General features: G+C 40.6%; 1 protein-coding gene across 8 annotated transcripts; it reads left to right on the top strand.

Moving 5' to 3' along the window:
• The first annotated feature begins 8,074 nt into the window (after positions 1-8,074).
• Positions 8,075-24,457, top strand: LOC131217665 (squamosa promoter-binding-like protein 12). 8 transcript variants are annotated; one of them, XM_058212620.1, is made up of 7 exons: positions 8,076-8,219; positions 9,170-10,198; positions 10,419-11,174; positions 12,951-13,087; positions 19,724-19,987; positions 22,364-22,717; positions 24,172-24,457. In XM_058212620.1, the coding sequence occupies exons 3-6, from the start codon at positions 10,504-10,506 to the stop codon at positions 22,705-22,707; spliced, it is 1,416 nt and encodes a 471-aa protein (XP_058068603.1). In that variant the 5' UTR covers positions 8,076-8,219; positions 9,170-10,198; positions 10,419-10,503; the 3' UTR covers positions 22,708-22,717; positions 24,172-24,457. The 8 variants fall into 8 exon arrangements, with proteins under 8 accessions (XP_058068604.1, XP_058068599.1, XP_058068605.1 ...); XM_058212619.1 differs by having other exon boundaries at positions 10,339-11,174; XM_058212621.1 differs by having other exon boundaries at positions 8,075-8,219; positions 9,170-11,174; positions 24,160-24,457.
• Positions 24,458-25,108: the final 651 nt, after the last annotated feature.

Genomic DNA, 25,108 nt, shown 5'->3' with positions numbered 1-25,108 from the left:
ATGTTTTGAGCCATTGAAATGCTTGCCTACATTCTCCCATCAAGGTCAAATTTTTACATCCTTCCACTTGCTTAAAAAATGGCAAGCGTTTGTCTGTGACCCGAGAGACAAACCTATTTAGAGCCGCCGCTCTGTCTGTTATGCGTTGAATTTTTTTCATTGTGTTCGGTGAGCTCATTTTCAGGAGAGCTCGAATCTTGTTAGGGTTTGCTTGTATCCCCATCTGATTGACTAATTAAGAAGCCTAAAATCTTTCTCGAGTTGATGACAAAGGTGCACTTGATCGGGATTCAGTTTCATTTGATATTTTCTTAATATTTCGGACATTTCCTTCGGATCTGTTACATGGTCGCGTGCCTTAAAAATCTTGACGAGCAAATCATCAACGTATACCTCAATCATGTTCCCAATCTATTTGGTGAACATTTTATTCACCGGGCGTTGATACATTGCTCTAATGTTCTTCAGCCTTACCCGGTATCAGTGATAGAGGACACTTTCTATTTGTCGTGCTCATGCATCACCATTTAATTGTATCCAGAATACGCATCCATGAAGTTGAGGAGTGTGTGCTTGACAGTGTCGTCTACTAACTGATCAATCATTCGGAGGAAAATATTGTCCTTTGGGCAAGCCTTATTTAGGTTAGTATAATCTACACAAACTCGTCATTTTTCATTGGCTTTTTTTTTTAGTACGACATTGGCTAACCAGTCGGGGTAATGTATTTGAATGGGGATATATATATTCGAAGATATCACCAAAATAACCCTGGCTAGCATAATCTTTGGGTTGGTCTTGCGAGACCTTTCCTATCTTGCCATGGGGTAGGATTCTCTCCAGAAATCCCGTTTCATAGGCCGACCTTGATTAGTCAGCTCGGTAGGTGGGTCATGCATCTAAGCTCTACCCTTAGGCCTCAGCTCGGTGTTGGCCCCTGGAGGTCGGCTCTTCTCATAATTGATGCATTGATAGCTTAAGGAGTCCATTTCAGCAGCATCGTGATTCTTCATCTATGAGTGATCGTACGTCTTGTATAACAGTAAAATTTAGATTTCCCCAAAACAATTTCAATAAATTTATTACAATTATTATATCAAATATCACACACACACACACATATATATAGTTAAAAAAATTAAAAGTAAATATGTAATTATTTTTGAGATACTTGAGATTTTGAGAGCAGGCTGTCAAACACAACTAAAGTGTTCTGAATCGGTGGTGTCAACCGTGGGCTTAAATAATCCGGACGGCAAGATGTAAAACGTGTTAGGGTGTCCACCTTGCATTTTATTAAAAAAAAAAAAAAACGTGAACTGTCTGCTACTAGACAGGTATTCAACGGTTGGGATTGGTGCGTGAGTCATTGGTCTGGATCTCGGAACCAAAAAGTCCCACTTGTGCAAACTAACAATCGGGGACGTGTTGGGACCGCACGGCTGAGAGGGTGGAGAGCCGTGTGATTAAAGGACTAGATTCGCACCCTTTTACAAGGACTGACCTCAAACAGTGTCATGCCACGTCATCCCTCCTTTTCTTATTCTTTTGACTTAAAAGTGCTTCTGTCCAGTTCGGATGCCCCTAAATCCTACTCTTCCTACACGTGGCACATGCGAGATTCAGGCCGTTAACCTCGTTGGCCCGAGTTTGCACGTGTGGCTAATGAGTGGCCCGCTATCCCCAAAGCAGTTGGAGTTCTTCGTATTTTAGTAGCGTACAATTTCCTATGTACGGCCGAAGTTGGCCCACTGATGATCAGCAAGGACCGATGGATTTAAGGAATCCACCATGGATTTGCCTACGACCGTAAAATAATCTTGATTGGATTCTTAAAAACGTAATATAAAGGCATTTGAAATGAGGACCCAGTTGGGTGGATCCATAACTATGACATCCACACCGTCTATCCATTTTTACAACTGATTTTAGGTTATAATTCTGAAAATGGAGCAAATCCAAATCTTAGGATACATTCCTGGTTGAATCACTACCATTAAAAACTTCATGGGTCCATCGGAATGTTTAGTTACCATAAAACATGTTGATAACGTCACAAAGAACTAAACGATGAGACTATACAAATATTAGGTTGATTGAAAATTTTTGTAGCCAATGAAATGTTAGCTTGATCGATTTTTATAGCTCAAGAAAAGTTTTTAATGACCAATTATCACTATTTCTATTTTATGGTTCAACTAAGATTTAGAGCTGCTTTATTACCTTAAAATGAGATTTCAAAACAAATTATAAGGCACATGCATCAAAATAGGCCCCGTGGTTATGGATCTCACCCACCCAAAACCACCCCCCTTAAAATGGAAGGTGAAAAGGAGAGAGAAAAGGAAAGCCCTACCGTCCACTCATTGAACCCTCTCGTTCACAAGGTTGTGTTCTTTGTATTAGGATGGCATTGGGGCTATGTAGATTTCAATGGACCTTATTTGTTCCATACACGCAATGTGTACATACTAAATTTTTTCTGTCAACGTCTTGAAGAAAGGTTATTTAAAGAAGTGAAATGATGTCCTTCCCTAACTACACTTATATCCGTCCACAATACACGTCACCCAAAAGCAAAGGCTGGTAATAGCTAATAGGGGTAGGCACTAACTCTAAACATATCAGCTTTCTCTATTAGAAAAAAGGTCTCTTATAAATTAAAAGATACACCTATTTTCAACCACTTGTACAACTCCGGATCATCAATTTCTTCCGACATTGACTTAGAGATTCATAATTCAACTTAATAAACAACTATTCTTTATTGCATGTTTATAATCTCACGATGAAATTAGTATACATGGGCCTAGTAGTTATGATAAGAGTACATACGAGTGTGAATGCATTTGTACCTTCAGCAGCAAGTAAGCCTTCATTTCTTAGGGTTGCACAGATGGGGTATAAGTATGAAATTAGGTATGAAATTATATTTGATTTGGATTCGCCACTAGTTAATAGAAACTTAAAATCTACAAAATGAGTTAGAAATCGTGAAATCACTCTTAAATTTAGAGAATTACAAGATTTTCCAACTCAAATTACTCTTATGGTTTGATATGTATCTATTGTTTCAGGTAAAAGACATGGTAATAGAAAAATGAATGAATTAAGTACTATTTTTTGCTTGCATGATGTATTATATCCATCTTATGAAACTTTATGCTTTTTTGGGAATTCGTTTGAATTTAAATGTTAGTATATTTGATTGTGCTTCATATAACTGACAAGAGTAGTTAGGCATGCAAATGAGGGGGACTATTAACCTTACTTTATAGAGCCCTATATTAGCTGTGTGGACTGTGTTAGGCCTAGCTGTATGCATTAAAATTAACCTGTTGGCTCTCGACTTTAATCTAACCATTTATCTCGCTTTTTTTATTATTTAAAAGCTTGAGATTATTAGCATAGAGGTCTATAAGGTTAATTAAGTACGGAGATTTTAAAAAGTTTAAATCTTGTTATATTTCATAAAATTTCAAAAGGAGTCAAACAACTTAAATTGACCTGACTCAAATAGAAGCAAAGTAATAGACCATAAGTATAAGCACATAAATGTAAATCATGCATTTATGTTTGTGTGTATTCACCAATTGAAATGGGTGGTGATGCATACCATTAGCCCCATATTTCATTCTTGAACTCGTTAATGTCATGCCGAGTTGGACAAGTCCAAACCAATTACAATTAAATGCATTAGGTACATCCAAAAGGTAATGGGCCGGTGTTCATGTTTAGGCTGGAATTCTTGACCCATCTAGTAAATGCATTACGGCCAAGACGCTCTCGGTCCATTGTGGCCGGACCCTCGACCATTCCTCGAGTACTTTTTCACATGCTAATACGAAAACGGTTAGATTTCGATGGCACCAAACTGGCCTTTACACATGAAACGTATGTCAACTTTTCAAAGTGCTAGATATCCTATTAATACATAAGGTGGACTGGACCACATATGGAGATATACAGAAAACAAGATGGTCTTGCTTGTGGCATGGAGCAGTAGCGTTTAATAGAAAACACATCGGTCTTTCCCCATCAAAGGGCGCATCCCATGTGCCTTTACCAAACAACAAAGCTAAGGTACGAATAATGCACTACTTTTATTCATCCACCAAGTTCCTTTTGCCTCTGTCACCACCAATCATCCATCATCCATCATGTATCACCTCCCACCGTGTCCCACATGCCGAGTGTTCTAGGATCAGAAACCGTCTATATTTGGACTTTATGTTATGTGGGCCTCCTTAAGAGAACATCACTATCTGTGGTTGAATTTTTAACCTGAAGTTTCTAAAATTCATTATCAGTTCTGAAGCTTGATGATGTGAAAATAGCTCATTTGTGATAGTGACGGTGATACAGATGGCTCAATATTCGGACCATCTCATCCTGTGGGTCCACAATGAGCGGATACATGTTTTGGATCATGAGTCATGACAGACCTAAAATATAGGATGCGGATTAGCTACTGACAGGTTGAGTAGGCAGACTTGCTACTGAAGTAATGACGTCCCTTAATTATGCGGGGCTCACCATGATATATGTGTTATATTCGCACCATCCATCCATTTTTAATTATCATTTTAGGGCATGAACCAAAAATGAATCAGATGCAAAGCTTTAGTGGACTCCACTGCGGAAAACAGTAGAAAGAGTGACGCTCACCATTAAAAACTTTTATGGGCTACAAAAGTTTTTGATCAGGATGATATTAGTGTTTTCCCTTATTTATTGTACGCATTGTGTTAACTTACGAACAGGTTTGATCTCAAATAAATATCACAGTAAACCTTGGGAAGGTTTCAATGGTGGGCGTCGCTCTCTCCATTATTTTCTACGTGGGTCCACCCTAGTTTTTGATCTGCCTTGTTCTTTTTCTATGTCTTAAAATGATCTATAAAAAAATATATGGAGAGTGTGAATACAATATATATATATATATATCATGGTGGGGCCCACGACTTCAGTAGCTTGTCTCGCTACGCAACTTGTGAGTAGCTAATCCGCATCCCAAAATAAACTCTCCTCCCCCTGGTGAGTTATGACGGGCACTTTTGCTTTGCCCAAGAAGCCAAAAAAGCTAACCAACCTCTCTCTTCTAGGCGCACGTTAGCATCTAAGGATAACGAAGGTACTGTTAATGGTCGTTTTTTTTTTAAATCTAAATTTTTAATTTTTTTACACAAGCATACACACTCACGCTAGTGAAATTTCACCACCTATGGGCATTCGAACCCTTAACCTGTTGTTGAAACTCCCGAGAATCTACCACCCGAGCAAGAGTAAAGACCCAGTTAACGGTTGTTTGGCACCATGGAATTGAGGGGATTTCAAATCCCCTGATTGTTTGACAGTATAAATTAATCGGGTTTCAAATCCGGGGGGTTTCAAGAGGTGCATGTGTCACATGTGTGTCACTAGACTATTAATATATCAAATACATGACCCACTAATGATATCCCAAAATAATTAGATTGTCAATTGCATCACGAATTACTTTAAAACGATGATCGTCTCCATTCAAACATTGTTCATGTAAATCAACAGTTAAAAAAATCGTTGGTTAGTCACTTGGATGTGATCTTGTGCTTGTGGTCCATCCGATACTTGGAATTTCATCATTTACGGACAAAGTATATACTTCAGCAGGCTTATTACAACCATTGTGTGAGACATTACATATGTTCAATAATTAATGATATTAAAGTTGAATTAGTAATTAAATTCAAACCCCTCTAAATATACTAAGCATAGCTACTTTTGGATTAAAGTTAATTATGAATCTAGGGTGCCAAACACAATAGGATGGTTTCAAATCTATGGGGTTTCAAATCCAGTGGGTTCCGAATCCACGGGGTTCCAAATCCACGTTCTCAAACAGGCCCTTAGAGATCATTTGAAGTAGTTTTGGACAGATATCTCGGTGTGATCAGGTGAATGAATGGCTTGGATCACATGACTAAATGAGAAGTCTTATAGCTATATCATAAAATCTCTTTCAAGCTTAATTGGTACAGATGATCTCACAAAATCCCAGGGCCACATCTTCATATTTTCTACTTAGCTTGAATTTTAGTAGTTATATCCTTCTCAATCTCTTTATTCTCATGACTTGACCACTCAAGATGAATAGCTGAATAGCTTAATCATACATAGAGAATATTGAACCTTTTGGTCGAATGTGGACCATTGACATAGTCCATGTCTTTGCTGGCCAATTATTGATAGTGGCAACATCTTTGGTACATGGGTCATTTAATTTGAATCTCATGGATCCTGGACAATCTAAAGACAAATGTACAAACATTAGGGTGCAAATGAGTTGGGTTGACCCGACCCAATAATAAATGTGATTGGGCCCAAAATTTCGACCCATGGAGGATGTTTGGGTCAAAAAAATTAACCCAAATTATTAAATAGATCAGGTTTGGGTCAGACCCAATATAAAATGGGTCCAATTGAAGCCATCTTACAAGTGGACTTGACATAGGTGGGACCTTGGAAAAGTAGTTAATTAATATAAATATATAAATGCCTTACTCAATTAATACTCCCCTGGCAAGTCGACCATTTTGAATGAAATCCAATAAACCCAATCTAAAGTTGAAATAATAGAAGGCCATGGTTCCTCTTAAATCATTTAAAGAAAAAAGGACCATGTGCTCCTAAATCTCATTTTCTTTAAACCTTGATATACACAGCCCAAATAATTAGAACACCATCTGTGTAAACTCACTTGTAAAATATTTTTACCTGACCCATGCCATAAGTGGGTTAGACCTGACCCAATAAATAATCGATTTGGTTGTTTACTGCTTGGAGTACATGGACGGATGTCTGACCAACCCAAATCCTTGAGGGCATGTTTGGCCGCAGATTTGAATGGTGTTGAATTGTATTAGATGGGATTAACATCATTATTGCACAATAGTTACATGTATAGAAATACCATGGTATTGTAGCCATCTAATCCCATGCTTGGGATAAAAATTTTGCTACGAGAAAACACAGGATTGAAAAAAATCATGTTTGATAGACCATGAAATTATAAACAACAGGCCAAATTCACAATATATGTTATTCACTTGTACACGTATATAATCAAAATGTCACATGTAAACCGTGTATATGGATGGATGGCATGGATAAGTGCATGCATCAATGTGGGGCCCACATGTGTAGTGGATTTCAAAATCCATAAAAATCATGCACAGGACAAAATGCAATTCCATAAGACTAAATGCAATTCCATCCCACCTAATCCCAACCTTTCCTATCCTCTCCAAATATTGGATTGAATTGCAAGGTACCAAACTCAATTCTATCTAACCTAATCCCATCTAATACCATGCCCTGAACGCTCTCAATGGTTATGGATTCAGTAGCAACTCCTCTGCTCCCACATCAGTGTTGGAAAAACTTTGTAAGGTCTACCATGATATATATGTTTTATACACTTCATTTAACTATTTTCTGGGATCATTTTTAGGAGCGTGCCCAAAAAAGAATCAAATTTAAATCTCAAGTGGACTACAGTGCAAGAAATAGCAGTGAATAAATGGACGCCATTCAAAACTTTTAGGGTCCACTATAATGTTTATTTTTGTGATGAAATAAAGGGAAAACACAAATATTTTTGTTAACCCACGAAGTTTGTAACGGCAGGGGTTCAATCAACACTCTTTACTGTCGAGAGGATATTTGGGACTATCTCATTTTTGGACTCATGTAGCCCTAAAACGAGATTGGAAAATGGATGGACGGCGTATCATGGTGGGACCCAAACATCTTTTCCAGCACCGACGTTGGTAGTGGAGCGGTCACTCCCGAATCCGAGTCAGAGGTCGCTACATGTATGTAGGGGCCCGATGGTAAATGAATTGAAAGAGAAGGGTGTATTGTTGGTTGTGAAATTACCTAAAACCCTGTAAGCTAATAAATAGAGGCGGAGGGATGCTGCAGTAGCCGCACCTGCCTTTTGTGTACTCTCTAAAGCCGCACTGCATTCTTCTACTCTCGCTCTCTCACTCACTGCTGCTTGCTGTGGTAAAAGCAAAAAAGGAAAAAATCCTTCTTCTGGTCTCTATTACTCCACCTGTCTCTCTCTTATCTCAAACAGATAGGCTGCAGGGAGAGAGACAGACGGAGAGAGAGAGATCGATGGCAGGCTCCGCACATGGTCTCCACTCCAGCAGCAGCTCTTTTTACGCGCGTAGGTTGTTCTTTCATTAATTAGATCCGTTCCTTTTCCAGCTGACTCCACCTCTACAAAACCCTAGAAACTCTTCCAAATCTAAAAAGCCGTTTCTAATCTTTCAAATGCGTTAAAAATCCTCTCTTTTTCTTCACAATAATTAAAAGAAAAATAAACCCCTTGAAAACGACCTCGTTAACTTCAATTTCCTAAAATGCACCCCCCCTGCTTTTTTTAATCTTTCAATGCGGTAAAAATGCCTTTTTCTTTAACATCTGAAATTACCTAGAAAAAGCTTCAAATGCGGTAAATTCCCCCATTTTCCAACTGAATGCCCTACAATAACGAGCCTCCGAATACTTCATTTGTGGTAAAAATTTACCTCTTTGGCGTTTTAAAGCTACAGCCGTGGTAAATTTCGCTTTTCACCGCTGGAAACCCTAAAGAAGCTTCAGATTCCGTACATGTCTCTTTTTCTGCTGATAACAGCTATAAGTAGCGTCCGAGAACCTGAATTACGTTTAGAAGTATACGTCACCTGCAACCCTCTAAAAAAGGCTATTAATGAGGTTAAAAATCCGTATTTTCATATGAATACCCATGTAAAAAGCTCTAGATGCGTTAAATTTCCCTTTTTCCCCCTTCTCCCAGTTGAAAACTCCATGAGAAACGTTGGGATCTCCAAAACACGGTAAAAACGAGGGGCGTGGTCGGCAGTCAATGATCCTGAGGGTTTTTGGCTTGGACGACCCCGATCTTTGCCTTAATTGTTTTTTTTTTTTTTTTTTTTCAGTTGATTAGATAGTTGAAAGCGATTTTCGATTTTTCTTTCAATCTTGACAGTGATTTGGGATGTTGGTACTTTTTAGGGGGAAGATGTGTGTTTTTCTTTTATTGGAAACTATCACTGTTATCTCACCTTTCAAAAAAATCGCTATTATCTCTAAAAATGATGATTTGCTTATGGATTAGGTTGATAAACAAGGCGAACATTGGTTTTTCCACTTCTGGTCGAGGGAGAAACACAATTTGAGACGATCGGCATGCTTTGAGTGTTCTTACCATCTCGAGCCTTTGGATTAGTTTGCTGGTAAAAAAAATCTGCAATTGAAGGGGTAAAAACAGTAGAACTGTGAATTCGGGTGTTTTAAGATTTGAAGGCACGGGGACATTAGTAATCGCTTTATATCAGATGGTGAATTTCAGTTCATTTGGGCTGTAGTTTAGATTCTTAGTTGTCTTTTCACAAGCGGGTGTGAACCCCAAACACAATAGTAGATTGGATCTCAACGGATTACAGTGGTTTACAGTGGTCAGGGTTGTAAAAATATTTACTGTGGTAAAACAGTAAAATTCGGTTTTACTATGTAATCATTCAAGATGATGGGTTTAAAAGGAGGAAAAGGGCAGTTCTTTGGAGGAGAAAAGCAGGGTGAAGTTTAGATGGGCACTGTCAAAGCAGGCAGTGGCTATGCTTGAAGGGAGCTTTAAAAATTGGAAAGGCTGTTCTTGTGGAAGAGCTGTGAATGTTTTGATGCTTTAGCATTTTGGTTGTCGCTATAAAACACTCCATTTCTTGTGAGGAGGAGCTTTTTACTCATCTCTGTCTTGGGTAGAGAGAATGGTGAAGCTCATGGTTGGAAAGTCATTGAAGGGGGGGTGAGTTCTTTCTGATTTGATAGCGTGGTGTTCTTATTCTCAGCTAAATTGGAGGGGTGAAGAGCATGATGTGGATGGCTTAGAGCTTGGATGTTGATTTAGGTCAGGTTGAGGTTTCGACGTAGCATATTGCTTTAACGGAAGACGACACTGGCCTGAAATCAGAAGAAAGAGGTGGTATGGGTTGAAAGCAATGGGTTTTAGGGCCACCTCGTTGCTGCTTGGTTGATTGTGTATTGATTAGCTGTGGGAGGTGAACAGGGGGATCTAACCTGTTCTTGATCTGCTACCCTACCTGCTGTTATGTGCTTCTGCTGAAAGCAAAGAAAACAGATTTTCGTGGTAAGCTTAGTCATTGGTCATCAGTGGTAAGGTATCCTTCTTTTTATGGGTTTCTTGCTGTGCAGGCTATCAATTTTGTTGTTTCTGGTCTTTTCAATTTCTGGAGAGTTCTCTTCTCCCTTTCTGTTTGATGGTTTCAGGGTAGAGTTTGGAATAAGATCCTGTTACTTCTAAATAAACTCTAACTCATGACTATTTTCCCGTTTTTTTTCTAATTAAGTCTGGCACCATCTAGCTGAGACTGGTGCATCCACGTCCATGAAAAGAGCAGAACGTGAAGTCTTTTTGTGAGGCATTTTTCTGCAATGGAGTGGAATGCGAAGACTCCACTTTGGGATTGGGAGAGTCTGATGGTACCCAATGGGAGAGTCAGTGAGACTCCCAAGCAGGTACAGCCAATGGACTGGGGGATTGAGGGAGATGGAGGGATCGATAACGGCTCCGTATATTCACCTGGGGGCGGCCGTTGTTCTGTTTCTGATTTGGGTAATGGCTCTTCATCCAAGAGCTCAATTTCGGTCTCTGTGGATTCTTCATCAAAGAGAGGAGTCAGAGTATCTGAGTTTAATCTTCAGACAACAGAAGGTTTTCCTAAAGATCTTAGTAAAAGGAAAGAATTGGGTAGGATGGAGGATACCGGAACTTCTCCGGAATTGGTGTCATCCGTTGGCACAAGCGAGCCTCTGATTGGTTTAAAGCTTGGGAAGCGTACTTACTTCGAAGATGTTTGTGCCGGGAGCACTGTTAAGACCTCATCTTTTTCTGCGGTTCCCACATCATCGAACACTTCTATGAAGAAGTCTAGGGCATCATATCAGAGCATGCAGACCCCACGCTGCCAGGTCGAAGGTTGTAATCTTGACCTTACTGCGGCTAAAGATTATCATCGCAAGCATAGAGTATGTGAAAACCATTCCAAAAGTCCAAAGGTCACTGTTGCTGGTCAGGATCGCCGATTTTGCCAGCAGTGTAGCAGGTAAGTTTCTTAGAAGAGTTAAATCTGCAAAAACCTTCATTAGCGACCAAATTGTTCTCCAGTCTTTGTTTTTCTTTTCCTCTACCCATATTATGAACTTCTGTTTTCAGATATAGTCTATGTTAATAATGATCTCTGCTTGAGTATTTCTCTTCTTTCTTTCAACCAGTGTTTTAAAAGCTGGATATAACCGGATGCTTGGACCGGTTTGGACAGGAACTGTCCACTGTCATGGTCCGGGTCCTTGTAATTTCTGTTTTTAGAATAGAACAGTCTAGGTTGCCCATGTTCTGTGGCCCTAAAGCCAAACCATTTGATCCAGATTGTTTTGAGTGACCCGCTTAGATCACTAAACTCTTCATCATTGTACACTTTCCTCTTTCCTCTGTCCAAAGAAAAAAAATTGATGGCCCACCTAATAGAGAGCTCTGATGTCATAAATGTGTGCTATGGCGGTCTACATGCCTGCTTTTTGGTGGGGCTCCACATGCTGCACTTTATCATCCTTGCTCTCTCCCCATCTCATTTCTCTCTATCCCTGCAACATCCATCCCATCGACCTAGTCTTGTCAACCAGAACTCAAAAGAGGGCTAGACTCTTATGTTAATATTGCACCATTTAAAAAAATTTGATGGTGACTCTTCAAAAGGTACACATGGCATAATTTCAGGGAAATACAGGCTGCTCAATTCAATGGCTTAACTGTGGGTGGAGCATAATAGAAATTTGAGCTAGGAAGATGATATAAACCATCTGATTTTTTCCCTTTGAATTTGGACTACTCACTATTTTAACTTAAACCATCGATTTGAAAACCATCAATGGGATGGTTAGGAATGTTTGATTAATGTGATTTTAGAGTTATGGTCTGTCCACAATAGGACCACAATTTGGATGGTCTGGATGGTGCAATTTGGATATTGCACCATTTAAAAAAATGATGGTGACTCTTCAAAAAGTACACATGGCATAATTTCAGGGAAATCCAAGCTGCTCAAATCAGTGGCTTAACTGTGGGTGGAGTGTACTAGAAAATTGAGCTGGGAAGATAATATTAACCATCTGATTTTTCCCTCTGAATTTGGACCACTCACTATTTTAACTTCAACCATCGATTTGAAAGCCGTGAATGGGTTGGTTAGGATTGGTTGATTAACTTGATTTTAGAGTTATGTCCATTGACAATGGGACCACAATTTGGATGGTCTGGCTAGCTGTACATCAGTGCCATGTGGGGAGGATGAGTCACCACCATTTTCTAAAAGGTTAAAGACTAACATAGAAGCCTTGGTCCTCAAAAGAAGTAATGTGATGGTCGATATGCAGGCGCTTGGACAATGTACATGCAGCACATGTAAACTCAAACTAAACCATCCATGCTGTGAATTCAAATGTATATAGGTGGTATCCCAAAAATCAGACTTGTATAATGGATTTAGACTTTGATTCCTGAACCCTTGTTTGCTGAATTAGGACCATTTGATGCTTTTCATTCAACTGTCAGTTAAATGTCCGCAAATCTGGACAGCTAGGTAATCAAGTCAATGTAAATTTTTAGGGTCACAATTTGGATGGTTCAATTTGAGTTGCATCTAACTTAGAACAATATTTCTCTACAAAGATGGGTCAACCCAATTGGACTGGACTGCCCACTTAAATGGGTCGGAGTCTGGTCAGAGTTTTAAAACACTAGTTTCAACCTATCTGACCGTGCTAGCAATTGTTTTAATTTGTTTCTAGGATGTTGATATTGCAGTTATGTGACCACATTGCAGGTTCCATGAATTGGCAGAATTTGATGAGAAAAAGCGAAGCTGCCGCAGGCGTCTATCTGATCACAATGCACGACGTCGCAAGCCGCAGACAGACACAATCTCATTCAATTCTGCAAGGCTCCCTTCGTCATTCTATGGTATTCTTCGCAAATTTGAAGATTTTCTGAGTCAGCTTTGTTGGAGCGATGAAGTTTATTCATCTTACGAGCATGATTTATTGCATGCCATTTATTACTTATTAGCATGTTGTTGCCTGGTTCCAAATGTTGTGTGGTGCTTAAGTTTTGAGTGAAGTAGATTAGGTTAGCAAACAATGTATCTTGTGTACAGGAAGTTCAGTCCTTTTAAAGTTCTTTCTTTTAAGGTGCAGCTTGTCTGCTACAGGATGTTCAGTCCTGTTTTGAGTGCTTTCCTTGAAGGTCTATCATGTCATCATCAACAAAAATTAACTTTTTTTGTCAGGGATAGTCCATGCCTCTTTGGTCCAGTGTATATCTTATACCTCGTCTTATGCTCAAATGCTAGCCGCAGACATGTGTGGGCCAATATGGCCCTATCTCTAATTATCTTATACCCCACTCTTGATAGAGACCTCAGACGTATCTCTAGATAGATGTGTGGACCGCATGACCCTATCTCTTTTTATCTTATTCACAACCCCACCCCCCCAACAAAAATAAAAATTATCTTATACCTATGAAGATCTTCTTCTTCTTATGGCCCTGTCTCTAGTTATCTTGTACCCCACGCTTGACGGAGACCTCTTTCTCTCTCTACCTCCTGCATCTCTCTAATCATCTTATACCTCTTAGGATCTTCTTCTTCACAATTAGGGTGATTACCATCTTTCTTCTTATCGTTTTCAAGTTCATCATTCTCGGCTACATCATTCAACCCATGGTGCACTCTTCTTCTTCTTCACAATTAGGATGAGTACCCATCTTTCTTCTTCTTATCTTTTTTCTAGCTCATCCTTCTCGGCTAATCATTCACACCATGGTGCACTCTTCGCCCTCTTCTGGGCTACACCATTCAACTCATGGTGCACTCTTCGTCCTCTTTTGGGCTACATCATTCAACTCATGGTGCACTCTTCCTCTTCTGCTTCACAATTAGGATGAGTACCCATCATCCTTCTTCTTATCTTTTTCTAGTCCATCCTTCTTATCTTTTTTTTTTAGCTCATCAGCTACATCATTCACCTCATGGTGTACGTGGATAAACTCATCTCGATAGTAGAACCATTTCTTCATTTCATCAATGTTTCATGGTCCCAGATTTTTTTCGTTCTACACCCTAGTCTCACAGTTAGCATGGTTTAATTTGTGTTAATTATGAGTGCCTGTATGCCAACCATCTTACTCTGCTAGAGTATCAAAAGATACCCTGTGACTTCTCTTCTTCTTTGCATGTATCACTCAAATGAAGACCTGGTGAGTTGATAGTTGTCAGGGAAGGTAGGAACCTAAGACCCAATGGGTAACAAATGTCCAGCACCTTCGATGGGTTAACCGGACACGTAACAGGACCTGAACCTGACCTATGTTTGTGTGGTTTAATTTGTTTTAATTATGAGTGCCTGTATGTCAACCATCATACTCTGCCAGAATATCTCCTCTGTGACTTTTCTTCTTTGCATATTCACTCAAATGAAGACCTGGTGCATTGATAGTTGTCGGGGAAGGTAGGGACATTAAGACCTGATGGGTACCCAACGTCTAGCACCTTCAATGTGGTACCCGGACATGAAACAGTTTGTACCCTGTAGAAACCTTGGAGAAAGCCTTTGATTTGGCCTCATTATTCATTTGCCTAGTTATCTAGGGCAAGTTGAATTATTGTGTCACTTCAAGGATTCACAATAATTGGAGTCTATCAGTGCCTGTTGTTTCTCTTTCTCTTTGCGTTTTAATAATATTCTGTCATATTTCAAAAAGTAAATAAAATAAGTGCCTATTGGTTGATTTCTCAGAGTCAGTGCTGCTGCACATATAGCCATTTTATGGTAAGAGAATATGATCCAACCACTTGATACAGCAATTTATTAGATCATGATGGTGCAACATCATGCCCCATTGGAAAGCTGCTACCTATGGAGGAGCTCCTTACTTCCAGATCTCCTTAGTGGAAAATTTGTTGCTAGAGACTCGTTCCTCCACTAAGTCTGAATAATGAACCGAGAATGCTCCTGATGCTCCAGCCTTCCATACAATTGAATCTTGAGCATTCCGCGGAATTTTGATATCCTGCAATTGAGATAAAAGTGAAATTAAAGATTCTACTTCAGAATCCCTCAAGTTCCTCCTCAAAGGAGGAGTCCGTATCCTCACTTCTCCATTCCAAGAGAAGTTGTCAGCCACAAAGATATCTATATCCGGGGCTAACGCCATAAGATCCGGATAGACAGATTTCAGAGGACAATCAAGGAACCAAGGATCAATCCAAAATCTGACTCTGTTGCCTTTATCAACCATAAAATTCGATCTATAAAAAATGAAGGGGGCCAGTCTGTTGATGTTTCTGCAAATATAGAACATCCGGTATGCAAAGGATTGCTTTAGCCACCAACTAGTAGGAGATGTCCCATATTTTGCATTTAAGATTTCTTTCCATACACCCTCCTCTTCCTGGAAAAATCTCCACACCCATGTACCCATAAGGGACGTATTAACTAATTCTAGCCTCTTAATTCCTGCTCCTCATTGGGATGTTGGAAGACAAACTTCTTTCCAATTCAATAAATGGAACTTCCTTCTGCTCCACCGCACCATAGGAAATCTCTTCGCATTTTTTTCAATTTTCTGCACTACCGAGGAAGGGCAATTGAAAAGGACATAAAATAAACAGGAAGGCTGGATAGGCAAGCCTTAAGGAGGCTTAATCTACCCCCAAGAATCATCAATTTACGTCTCCAAGTGTTCAACCTGCTTTGGATTCTCTCTAGAATCTTATCCCAAAGAAAACGAGGCGGTTTTCCCACAAATAAAGGAAGGCCAAGGTAATAAGTTGGGAGAGATCCCACCTTGCAACCGAATAAGTTAGCTAAACAGGAAGCAGATTCTGGGGAGATGTGAATCCCATAGAGCTCTCACTTAGATTTATTTACCTTTTGGCCGGAAATCACCTCAAACCAGCATATAGACATACTAAGAAAATCAATCATAAACTCTTCCGCCTCACGGAAAAGCAAAGTATTATCTGCAAACTGTAGATGACTCGTAGGGGTTGGGAAATTTTCCACCTGAAAACCTCGAAACAAACCAACTTCCTGGCTGCGACTCAACATCTTACTCAAAGCTTCTAAGACGATGATGAAGAGGAATGGAGATAAAGGATCTCCCTAACGAAGCCCATTTGTGGATCTAAAAAAACCAAACAGTGATCCGTTAATTAAGATGGAAAATCTAGCTGACGATGTACAAGAATACATCCATTGCCTCCATTGATGCATAAGCATATAGTCTAAGAAGGACCAGTCCACATGATCATATGCTTTCTCTAAGTCCAATTTTCACAACACGCCGGCTCTTTTGGCCCTATGACAAGAGTCCAAACATTCATTAGCAATAAGAACATAGTCCAAAATCTGTCTACCTGTTTCGAAAGCACTTTGGAAATTCGATATAATCGAAGGGATTACCGTCCACAATCTCTAGCTAAGAATTTTGGCTAGAATCTTAAAAGGGCTGCTAAAAAGAATATTCAGGTGAAAATCCTTCATCTGTATCGTGCCTTCAATTTTGGGAATGTGCATAATAAAGGTGCTAGAGTAGCTTTTTTATTACATCATGCTTCAAATATCCACACAAGTCATGTATTTTTTACGTTTCTCGATAACTTGGCCTTTGATTGTCTCTCCTTAGAGGAGGTAGATGCTCTTGGGATGCCTCCTCAGGTGGGAGAAGTCAAAGATGTTGTTTTGAGTTTCGCTAGAGATAAGGCCCAGGTCCAAATGGTTTTCCCTTGGCCTTTTTTCTGAGGAGACGATTAAGCCGAATTTGCTAGACTTTGTTGATGATTTTTTCGTCTCTGGCTTCAGTATGTTTGCGATGGGTAGCTCTTTTTAGCCACTAGCTTGAAGGACTTTGGGCCCGAAGATCAAAGGAGTTGTTAGCTTGAATAACTTCAGGTCCATCAACCTTAATGGAAGCCCCTGTAGAATGTTAGCTAAGATCTTGAGCTAGAGGTTGAGGGTTGTGCTTGCTAAGGTTATTTCTTTCACATCTGGGCAACAGATCCTCGACAGTGCTTTGATTTCTCAAGAGTCATGAGTGTTTGAGTTTGGGTCATTAGGCTGGTAGGCAAGGAGTCCTTTGCAAGCTGGATTTGGAGAAGGCTTATGACCATGTTAATTGGTCTTTCCTGGATTATATACTGGCAAGAATTGTGTGTGGAGTTAAGTGGAGAAGCTGGATTCAGGCTTGTGTCTCATTCGCTAGATTAGTTGTTCTCATTGCTGGTTTGCCGCCCCCCTCGAGTGTGCCCCTACATACCATAGGCCACCCCACTCAAGCTCGGTGTGTAAATGTCCTTGCATTAATTACCCTTGGTGAGAAGTCTTGAACATGAGACCTCCTGCCCTGATACTATTTTGATGCAGGACAATTAACCACTTGCTCTAAAAGCTTGAATTGATAAAGCATGGTGAATCAATTCCTTTATCTCATAGCCTAGGCCTCACATCTCATGGGTTAGGTTCTCAGCCGAACCCCCTTCGTGGGCCCTACATCACATGGGTTCCGCCTCACATGAGTCACCTGTCTCACACAGGCCACCTACCCCGAGTGTGCCCCTGCATCCCACAGGCCACCCCACTCGAGCCCGGTGTGGAAATGCCCCTGCATTAGGAAGCCTTGAGTCGGATGTTGGTCAGGGGTCAATTTGTGGGTATTTTCTTTGGTTTTGAAGTTGCTAATGTTTTCTAGTGTGTTAACCATCTCCAAGTTGCTGATGATACCCTAATATTTTGTGAAGCTAATTGGGTCTATGGTGGATAATCATAGGAAGATTATTAGATGCTTTGAGGTTGTGTTGGGCCTTAGGAGTTATTTTGATTAAAAGCGAGCTTCTTGAGATCCATCTGTTAATGGAGGAGGTTTCTCGGTTTGCTGACATTTTTGGGTTTTGGGCTAGGTCTCTCCCTACCTCCTACCTTATTCTTCCTTTCTGTGTTGGGAAGCCTACGAAGCATTTGTGGGACAAGGTGATTGAGAGAATGGATAGGAAGCTCTCTCTCTATAAAAGTAATCTCCTATCCCATGAGGCATAATTACCTTAATTAAGGCTTCCCTCTCCGATTTCCCTCTTTATTTCATATCACTATTCCGTGCCCAAGTCTGTCATTACTAGGATTGACTGGCTTAGGAGGGACTTTCTCAGGCAAGGTGATGTGTGTAAGGGCAAACTTCATTTGTCGAACTGGAAGGAACTGTGTAGGCCCTACTCCAAAGGGGGTGCTGGAATTAAACATCTTGATGATGTTAATTCAGCCTTGCTGGGCAAATGGGTCTAGACGTTTGGGGTGGAGGGTAGCTTGTGGAGGATCATTATTATTGGCATATATGGTTCCTTAGTATGGGTTGCACCCAAAGTGTTTAGTGGCTTGGGTTTTGCTGTTGGGGATGGAGTTCGGGTCAGGTTTTGGGATGATGTTTGGTACGGGGAGTCTACACTTAAATCAGAATTCCCTAGGCTGGCTGGGCTTTGATCTATTGTCAATGTCTCTGTTGCCCACTATTTCTTTGTCTCCGAGGATGGGGGTGTGTGGGTTCCCCCTTGCCAGCAGAATCTGTCCAATGTGGAGATTGATGACATGGTTTGCCTTTTCTCCCGCTTACAGGGGCTCTAGCCTTCTCCAGGTGCGAATAATTCGTTGATTTGGCTGATTGATAAGTCTGGTATCTTCCCGGTGAGGTCTTTATAGTCTCTCATCTCCCAATTTGCGAATCAGAGGCTTTGCAGCCATACCAGCCTTGTTTGGTCCTAGAGTGCCCCTCCTAAAGTCATAGCTCTTTCTTTGTTCATAGGCAGGAACAAGGTCCTTACCATTGACAGCCTCTGGAGAAGGGCAATGTTGCTGCCTAACATGTCTTCTTTGCTTCAAAGATGCATAATTGATGGATCATCTATTCATCCATTGTCTTTTTGCGGGAGACATCTGAAGTAGTATTCTGCTTGCGTTGAATGTGTCCTGGCTGATGCCTAGCTCAATTGAGGGTCTGTGTCTCTCTTGGCATGCTAGAGGGCCGAGGAGAAAGAGCAGATCCAGGTGGAGAGTCACTATGCTCATTGTCCTCTAGTCTCTTTGGGGTGAGAAGAATGATTGCTACTTCCAGAATAGAAGTTGTTCTTACATAGGGGTTGTTAGCAGGTTAATCTGTGTATCAAGGATTGGGCGCCTTAAGAGGCTGTTTGTATTTTCTTTTTCTTTTTCTTTTTCAGCCTGTTGGTCCTCAATAAATTGCAGTATCTTTCATTTTTTTCCCCCCGCTGTCTGTATCTTGACTTGAAGTTGGGTTATTCTTTAACACTTTTACTTCTCCATTTTGTTTTACATTTTTGTATTGGTTAATTATTTAATGCCTGATGTTGAAAAGTGTGAATTTGGGCAAAGGTTTCATGGTTACTCTATTTAAACATGAATTGTAGATGCATGTACATTATCTGACATTGTTTTTTAGTAATGGTTGCATCTGTTTTGCCACTTGAAAACTTTTCTTTTGCGTGATATCACTGCCTTTTTTTTTTTGTTGTGAATGTGTTGGCAAATACAGATGGCAGGCAACAGATGAACCTTGTTTTGAACAGGCTCCCACTCATTCACGCAAGGCCTGCTGTGAATCCTACATGGGAAGGCTCATGTGAGTTCAAGTTTGCACAAGCAAAAGGGTCTTGGCTAAGGACTGCAAAAGCAGGAGGCATTGATGGGCAGCTGCATCTGCCTAGTGTTGAGCTACCAACTGCCATCCCTACTGTTTGTCATGACTTCGACAAGCAATTGCCATTCAAGGGCACCACTGCCGAGGTCCTCAATCAAGGCATGTATTAACTTCCTCCGTTTTATTTTTGGTGAATCTTTGCCTGATGTCTTGGAAACCTTTAGAGATTGATTAAACTGCTTCCACTATATGCATGCTGAGACATAGGACATTTGAAACTTGAAATGGACTCGCTGTGTGCAGATTGCCCTTGCAAACCCCCATGCGTGCACGCACACACGTATGTATGAATGTGTAGCAGGTTTCAAATCCAACCGGTTGGACTAAAAGTTATGGTCCACCCATGGATAACTTCCGACGTGTGTACAATATCCAAACCAGCCAGTAGGCTTGCCCGACCATGAGGATCACCTTGTGCACAAATCTTCCATATGAAACTCATCGAGTGGACACACTTGTATTTTGCTACACATCAATGGCTACACGTTGTTTTCATGGTGGAGCCCACCTGATGAGTTTAAAGGGATGATTTCTGCACCAGGTGCTCCTCATGGTGGTGCCCACCTACTCGAAGGGTTGGATATCACATACACTTAGCATGTTGGAAGTTTATCTGCTGGGTGGACTGTAAGTTGTGGTCCAATTGGTTGGACTTCAGATCTAATATATGTGTGTTTGGGAGGGTAGGGGGTGGAGGTCATCAAATCTGTTGGCTCATGTTAGGCCCAGCTGCCCAGGGCCTAAAGTTCAGCCCGATCCACGATTCAGATGGGCCTCACCATAGGGGAACACTGATTAGGATAACAGCCACCCTACCAATTGTTTCCCTTACTGTGGTCCACCTGAATCACAGATGGACCTGGGGCTAATATGTGGTGCCTCATCTGTTGGTTGGAGTAGATGTCACATACACAGCACGGTTGGTCCCATACAAAATCAAGGGTGGGTGTCCCCTTCCTAACTGTTTCACTTGTTGTGGCCCATCTGAATCATGAATGGGCCTAATTTTTGGGCCTTGGGCCTAACATGGGGTGACACATTTGATGGTTGAAGTGGATGTCGCATATACATCATGGTTGGCCCTTAACAAAATCAAGGGTGGGTGTCCTCCTTCCAACTATTTTCCATGGTGTGGCCCACCTGAATCATGGATCAGGCTGAACTTTGGTCCCTGAGCCAAACTCAAGCTTACGCATCTGATGGTCAGAGCGGATTTCTCTCTCTCTCACACATATATCACGGTGTGGGCTGCCCCAAGAATGCCCGAGAGTGTTCTCACATTAAGATACCTGTGAATTCGCAAGGAATGCAGACATCCTCACCTTCATGGGGAAGCTTTTAAATGGGAAGCTTGGAATCATCGATCTGGACTATCCATTTGTCCCATCAAGTAGGCCACTTATACTTGGAATCGGATCGGTAATTTTCAGTTCTTTTGTATGGTGGGGTGCACATGATGAATGGATTGACCTGAATGGATATCAGTTCTTCATGGTACTGCCAACCTTTTGAATGGGTTGGTTGTTCTACACACTTGACTTGTTGCCACCTATGCACTAGTTGGACAATAGCTTATTGTGTAGCTAGTTGAGATTTCTCATGCAATTAGTTGGACAGCAGCTTACTTTTGAACTACTGCATAATTGTCTACAATCCAAGTGTGAACAACTTCCACCTCATCGAAAAGGTTGGCCCCACCATTAAGAATAGCTGATAGCCTGATACAAAAATCAGGCCAATCCATTCATCATGTGTGCACACTATAGACAATGGTGGACGTGATTGAAGGTGCAAATTTAGCTCATCTGATGAGTGGATTGGTTGATTTTTGGCGCTGGGGGATCTTTATGGCAAGGCAAACCTTTGGGAGAGGTTGGATGTCATATGAACACCACGTGTTGTCGATTATGCACCAGTTGAACAATAACTTGGCAGTCCAACAAGTTGCACGCCAATCAATCATTCAATTTTTGCCAAGCAATCATGGGAATTCTGGTTGTGTTTTTGATAGGTGATATATGATTCGTAAAGCCAACCACGAATGACTGGGCAACCCTCTATTTATATTGTGAAGGGTAGAAGTGCAAATTCCATCTTTCTACATCAATATTAAAAAATTTCTTATTAATCCGTGTCTACTCAGATTGGTTGGGTTCCAAGTAGTGTGTCAAAACACTGATTTTATATGTACTCGGTGAGGTTTTCATCAACTTGGCCAACTTGAAACTCCAAAATCAAAGGACATCTTTGAGACAATCTGCAATGTTGTGAATTTGAATATTGCCTTCTGTTAAGCTTACATTTCATGAATTTGAATTTTTTTTGTTGAGAAAATCACAAACTATATTTATTTTGTAACGATTAAATCCTAAATATTTTAACAGAATGTATTTTTATGAAAGTAGGCTAAAATTAAAATCCCCCTATTTCTTGCTTGCTCATGCTTACCGGTATAATCTGATAACTGGGATGCAGATCTGGATGCGTCTACGATTATGTCCAACTTGGATTCAACACCGGACTTTCGACGTGCTCTCTCTCTTCTGTCAACTAATTCATGGGGTTCGGCTCATCCCGAACCTGCTTCTTTCAACCAGGTCATGCATGCAAATCACACTAGTGTGTCTCAGCCAGCAACTCACACAGTGCACCAAGTCTTGCCACATGCTAGCTCTGAATACTGGCAGCCTGAACTGCTTTCAGCTGAACCACGGGCACCATCATTGGCCTTACATAGCAATGCTGGACAGTTCCAGGAGTTTCAGCTGTTCAAAGCACCTTATGAATCTGTCTTTCTTGACAACAATCATATGCACTGATCACTGGAAGGTATTGACCTTTGTTTCTATACTTATTGGTATGTTTTGCAGATCTTGTAGAGTGATGTTTGGAAATCAAATGACGATACAAAAGATCATATAGAATTACATGTTCTGGCCATCGAAAGTTCCCTTTCAGGATATATGGATTTAAATACGTTGATAATTGTTTTTTTTTAATATATAAATCTTTTTGGCTGATAAAATTTCAGTTACCATTTGAAAAAAGAAAAGAAAAAAAGAAAAAGAAAGATCAACAGGTTGAGCCATGACTAAAATGATTCTGAAGATGAAAAACTTACCTCTTAATACTTAAGGTAACTAGCAAGAGCCTTTTGTTTCCCGTCATCACCTTTCACCCTTGGACTCATGGAAGAACAAAAACCCATTTGCCTTTTAAGGAAATGTGCTTTAACCATTACTTTCATCTCTGCATTTCTATACCCAAGAACTTTGGTCTGCTCCTGAGATTGAACTGGGGAAGCCCAAAGGAGTTCCAAAGAGAGTAATAGCTCCCACTTTCTCCCCATGTTCTCAAGGGGCTTTGCTTTGGTGTGTCCCTATCTTTTTCTAGTGGTTCTAGAAATCATCTGGCTTCTAGTAGCTGTAGAAATAGTCTCATCAAGACGTGACTAATCATCATTCTTGTCCATAAGCATTGAAGCCTGCACTAATGCTGATAACTCAACTGAGCTTCTGAGGATATGTCTTGAGAGAGCTCATTTGGCTGGCAGAGCTCTGAGGCTGCATTTTCGGGAATCATGGAAACATGTGGGTCTTACACTTGAAGCTCAGCAAACTTGTGGTGCAGGGTTTTTTTTTTTTTCTCCTTTTTCTTTTTCAATTATGTTTGAAAGTGGTTTTGTGGGAAGAATCTGCGAAAGAAGATGCATTGCACTGAGCTGTCACCATGGGGACCCACATGTTTCTGGAGCTAAATGCATTCCAAGAGTCGCACGTGCCAAATGATTCCTGAGGGTCTGAATGGAACTTCTACTTCAGGTGTTGTAGCTTCTTCTGCTTTGAGTCTCATGATTCAGAGATGCAATCTTCATGATAAATTGTTTGTTAATGAATAGGAACTACAACCTTGATAGACCGTCAGGTTTGCAGTCTCCCTCCTATTCTCCTTTATGCTCTTCAATCTCCTCTTCACACCAGAGCTTCAAACTCTGCTTAAATACATTTCCACAACAACAACAAAGTAATAGTAAAAATGCCATCCTCCAGTGTGACTACTGCAGACAGGCAAGTGATAAAAATGCTTCCCTGGCTGAAACATGTGATGGAGCAATCGAGCTTTTTTCTTCTCTTCTTTTTTTGTTTGTTGCATAAAATTCTGGCTAACCCAAACGTCTTTATGTTTTATGTTATCTTCTTCTTTGTTGAGTTGTTTTAAGTCTTATGTTCTGAACCTCATGCTTTCAATGTAGATCAGTGACATGTTTACAGCGATTTCTGCAGTTTTGGTCAAATGTACCAACTTAGTAGTCGTGGCGAAGTTGCTGTTTCCAATCAAAGAATGAGCGGGGATGGATTTCAAAGGCGGGTCTTATAGATTACGCCTAATTCTTTTTCCAGTGACAATGTGAAATGGTATGCATGCTTTTGCTGTTTATAGCATTCTGTAAACCATGTTTTTAATCCCTCAGACCTTGTACCAAACCAGAACCCTGAAAATGCTTCTTTCTTGCCTTAAATACTCACAATAATGAAGCCGGGTTATTGAATGGAAGTAGGTTTTGCTCTCTCTCTCTCTCTCTCCCTCTCTCCCTCTCTCTCTCTCCTAATTAACCTGACCATTTATAGGAGGGGCACTGCAGGGTTTTCATTTACTGACAAATGGGGCCAATGGTTCGGTCCAGATAATTGGTCTTTGTTGATTCCTGCTGTGAGTGGACCATTCCTTCAATGTTTCCCAGATTTGAAAACCCCAGCTCCCTTTTCAGATAATTGGTTCGGTTCAGATGTTTCTCGTCTTAGACATCTATTTATGGCCTGCAGAGACTTTGGGATTGTCCTGTTGTCAGATTTGAAGATCTTAGCCACAAAACTTGGGTCCTTTTGTTTTATTTTATATTGTTTTTTGAGTTTAATGTGGAATATATCTATGGTCCAAAGGTGGAAAGATTAGGAGGGTCCCATCCAGGAAGTTTTTATCAGGGTCTAGAAACTGGAAACCTAAACATACAATGCCAAGCCTCTGGTCTAGGATCCTCTACTTCCTGGAGCAATCGTTCTTGTTACTTGACTCTCACACATGGTACGAAATATGGAAGGTCCGTGAGAGACCCTAGCAGCTCATCAGAAGGGCTCTGTGTAGATGGTTTGTCTTAATAAATCAGGCACAAATGGATGGGTACGAGATCTTGGAGAACATGTGTCACCAATCTGATGGTCA

Source organism: Magnolia sinica, chromosome 10 (genome assembly GCF_029962835.1).
Source record: "Magnolia sinica isolate HGM2019 chromosome 10, MsV1, whole genome shotgun sequence".
Taxonomy (NCBI): Eukaryota; Viridiplantae; Streptophyta; class Magnoliopsida; order Magnoliales; family Magnoliaceae; genus Magnolia; species Magnolia sinica.
The sequence above is the reverse complement of the archived record's forward strand: the minus strand, read 5'-3'. Positions and strand labels throughout refer to the sequence as shown.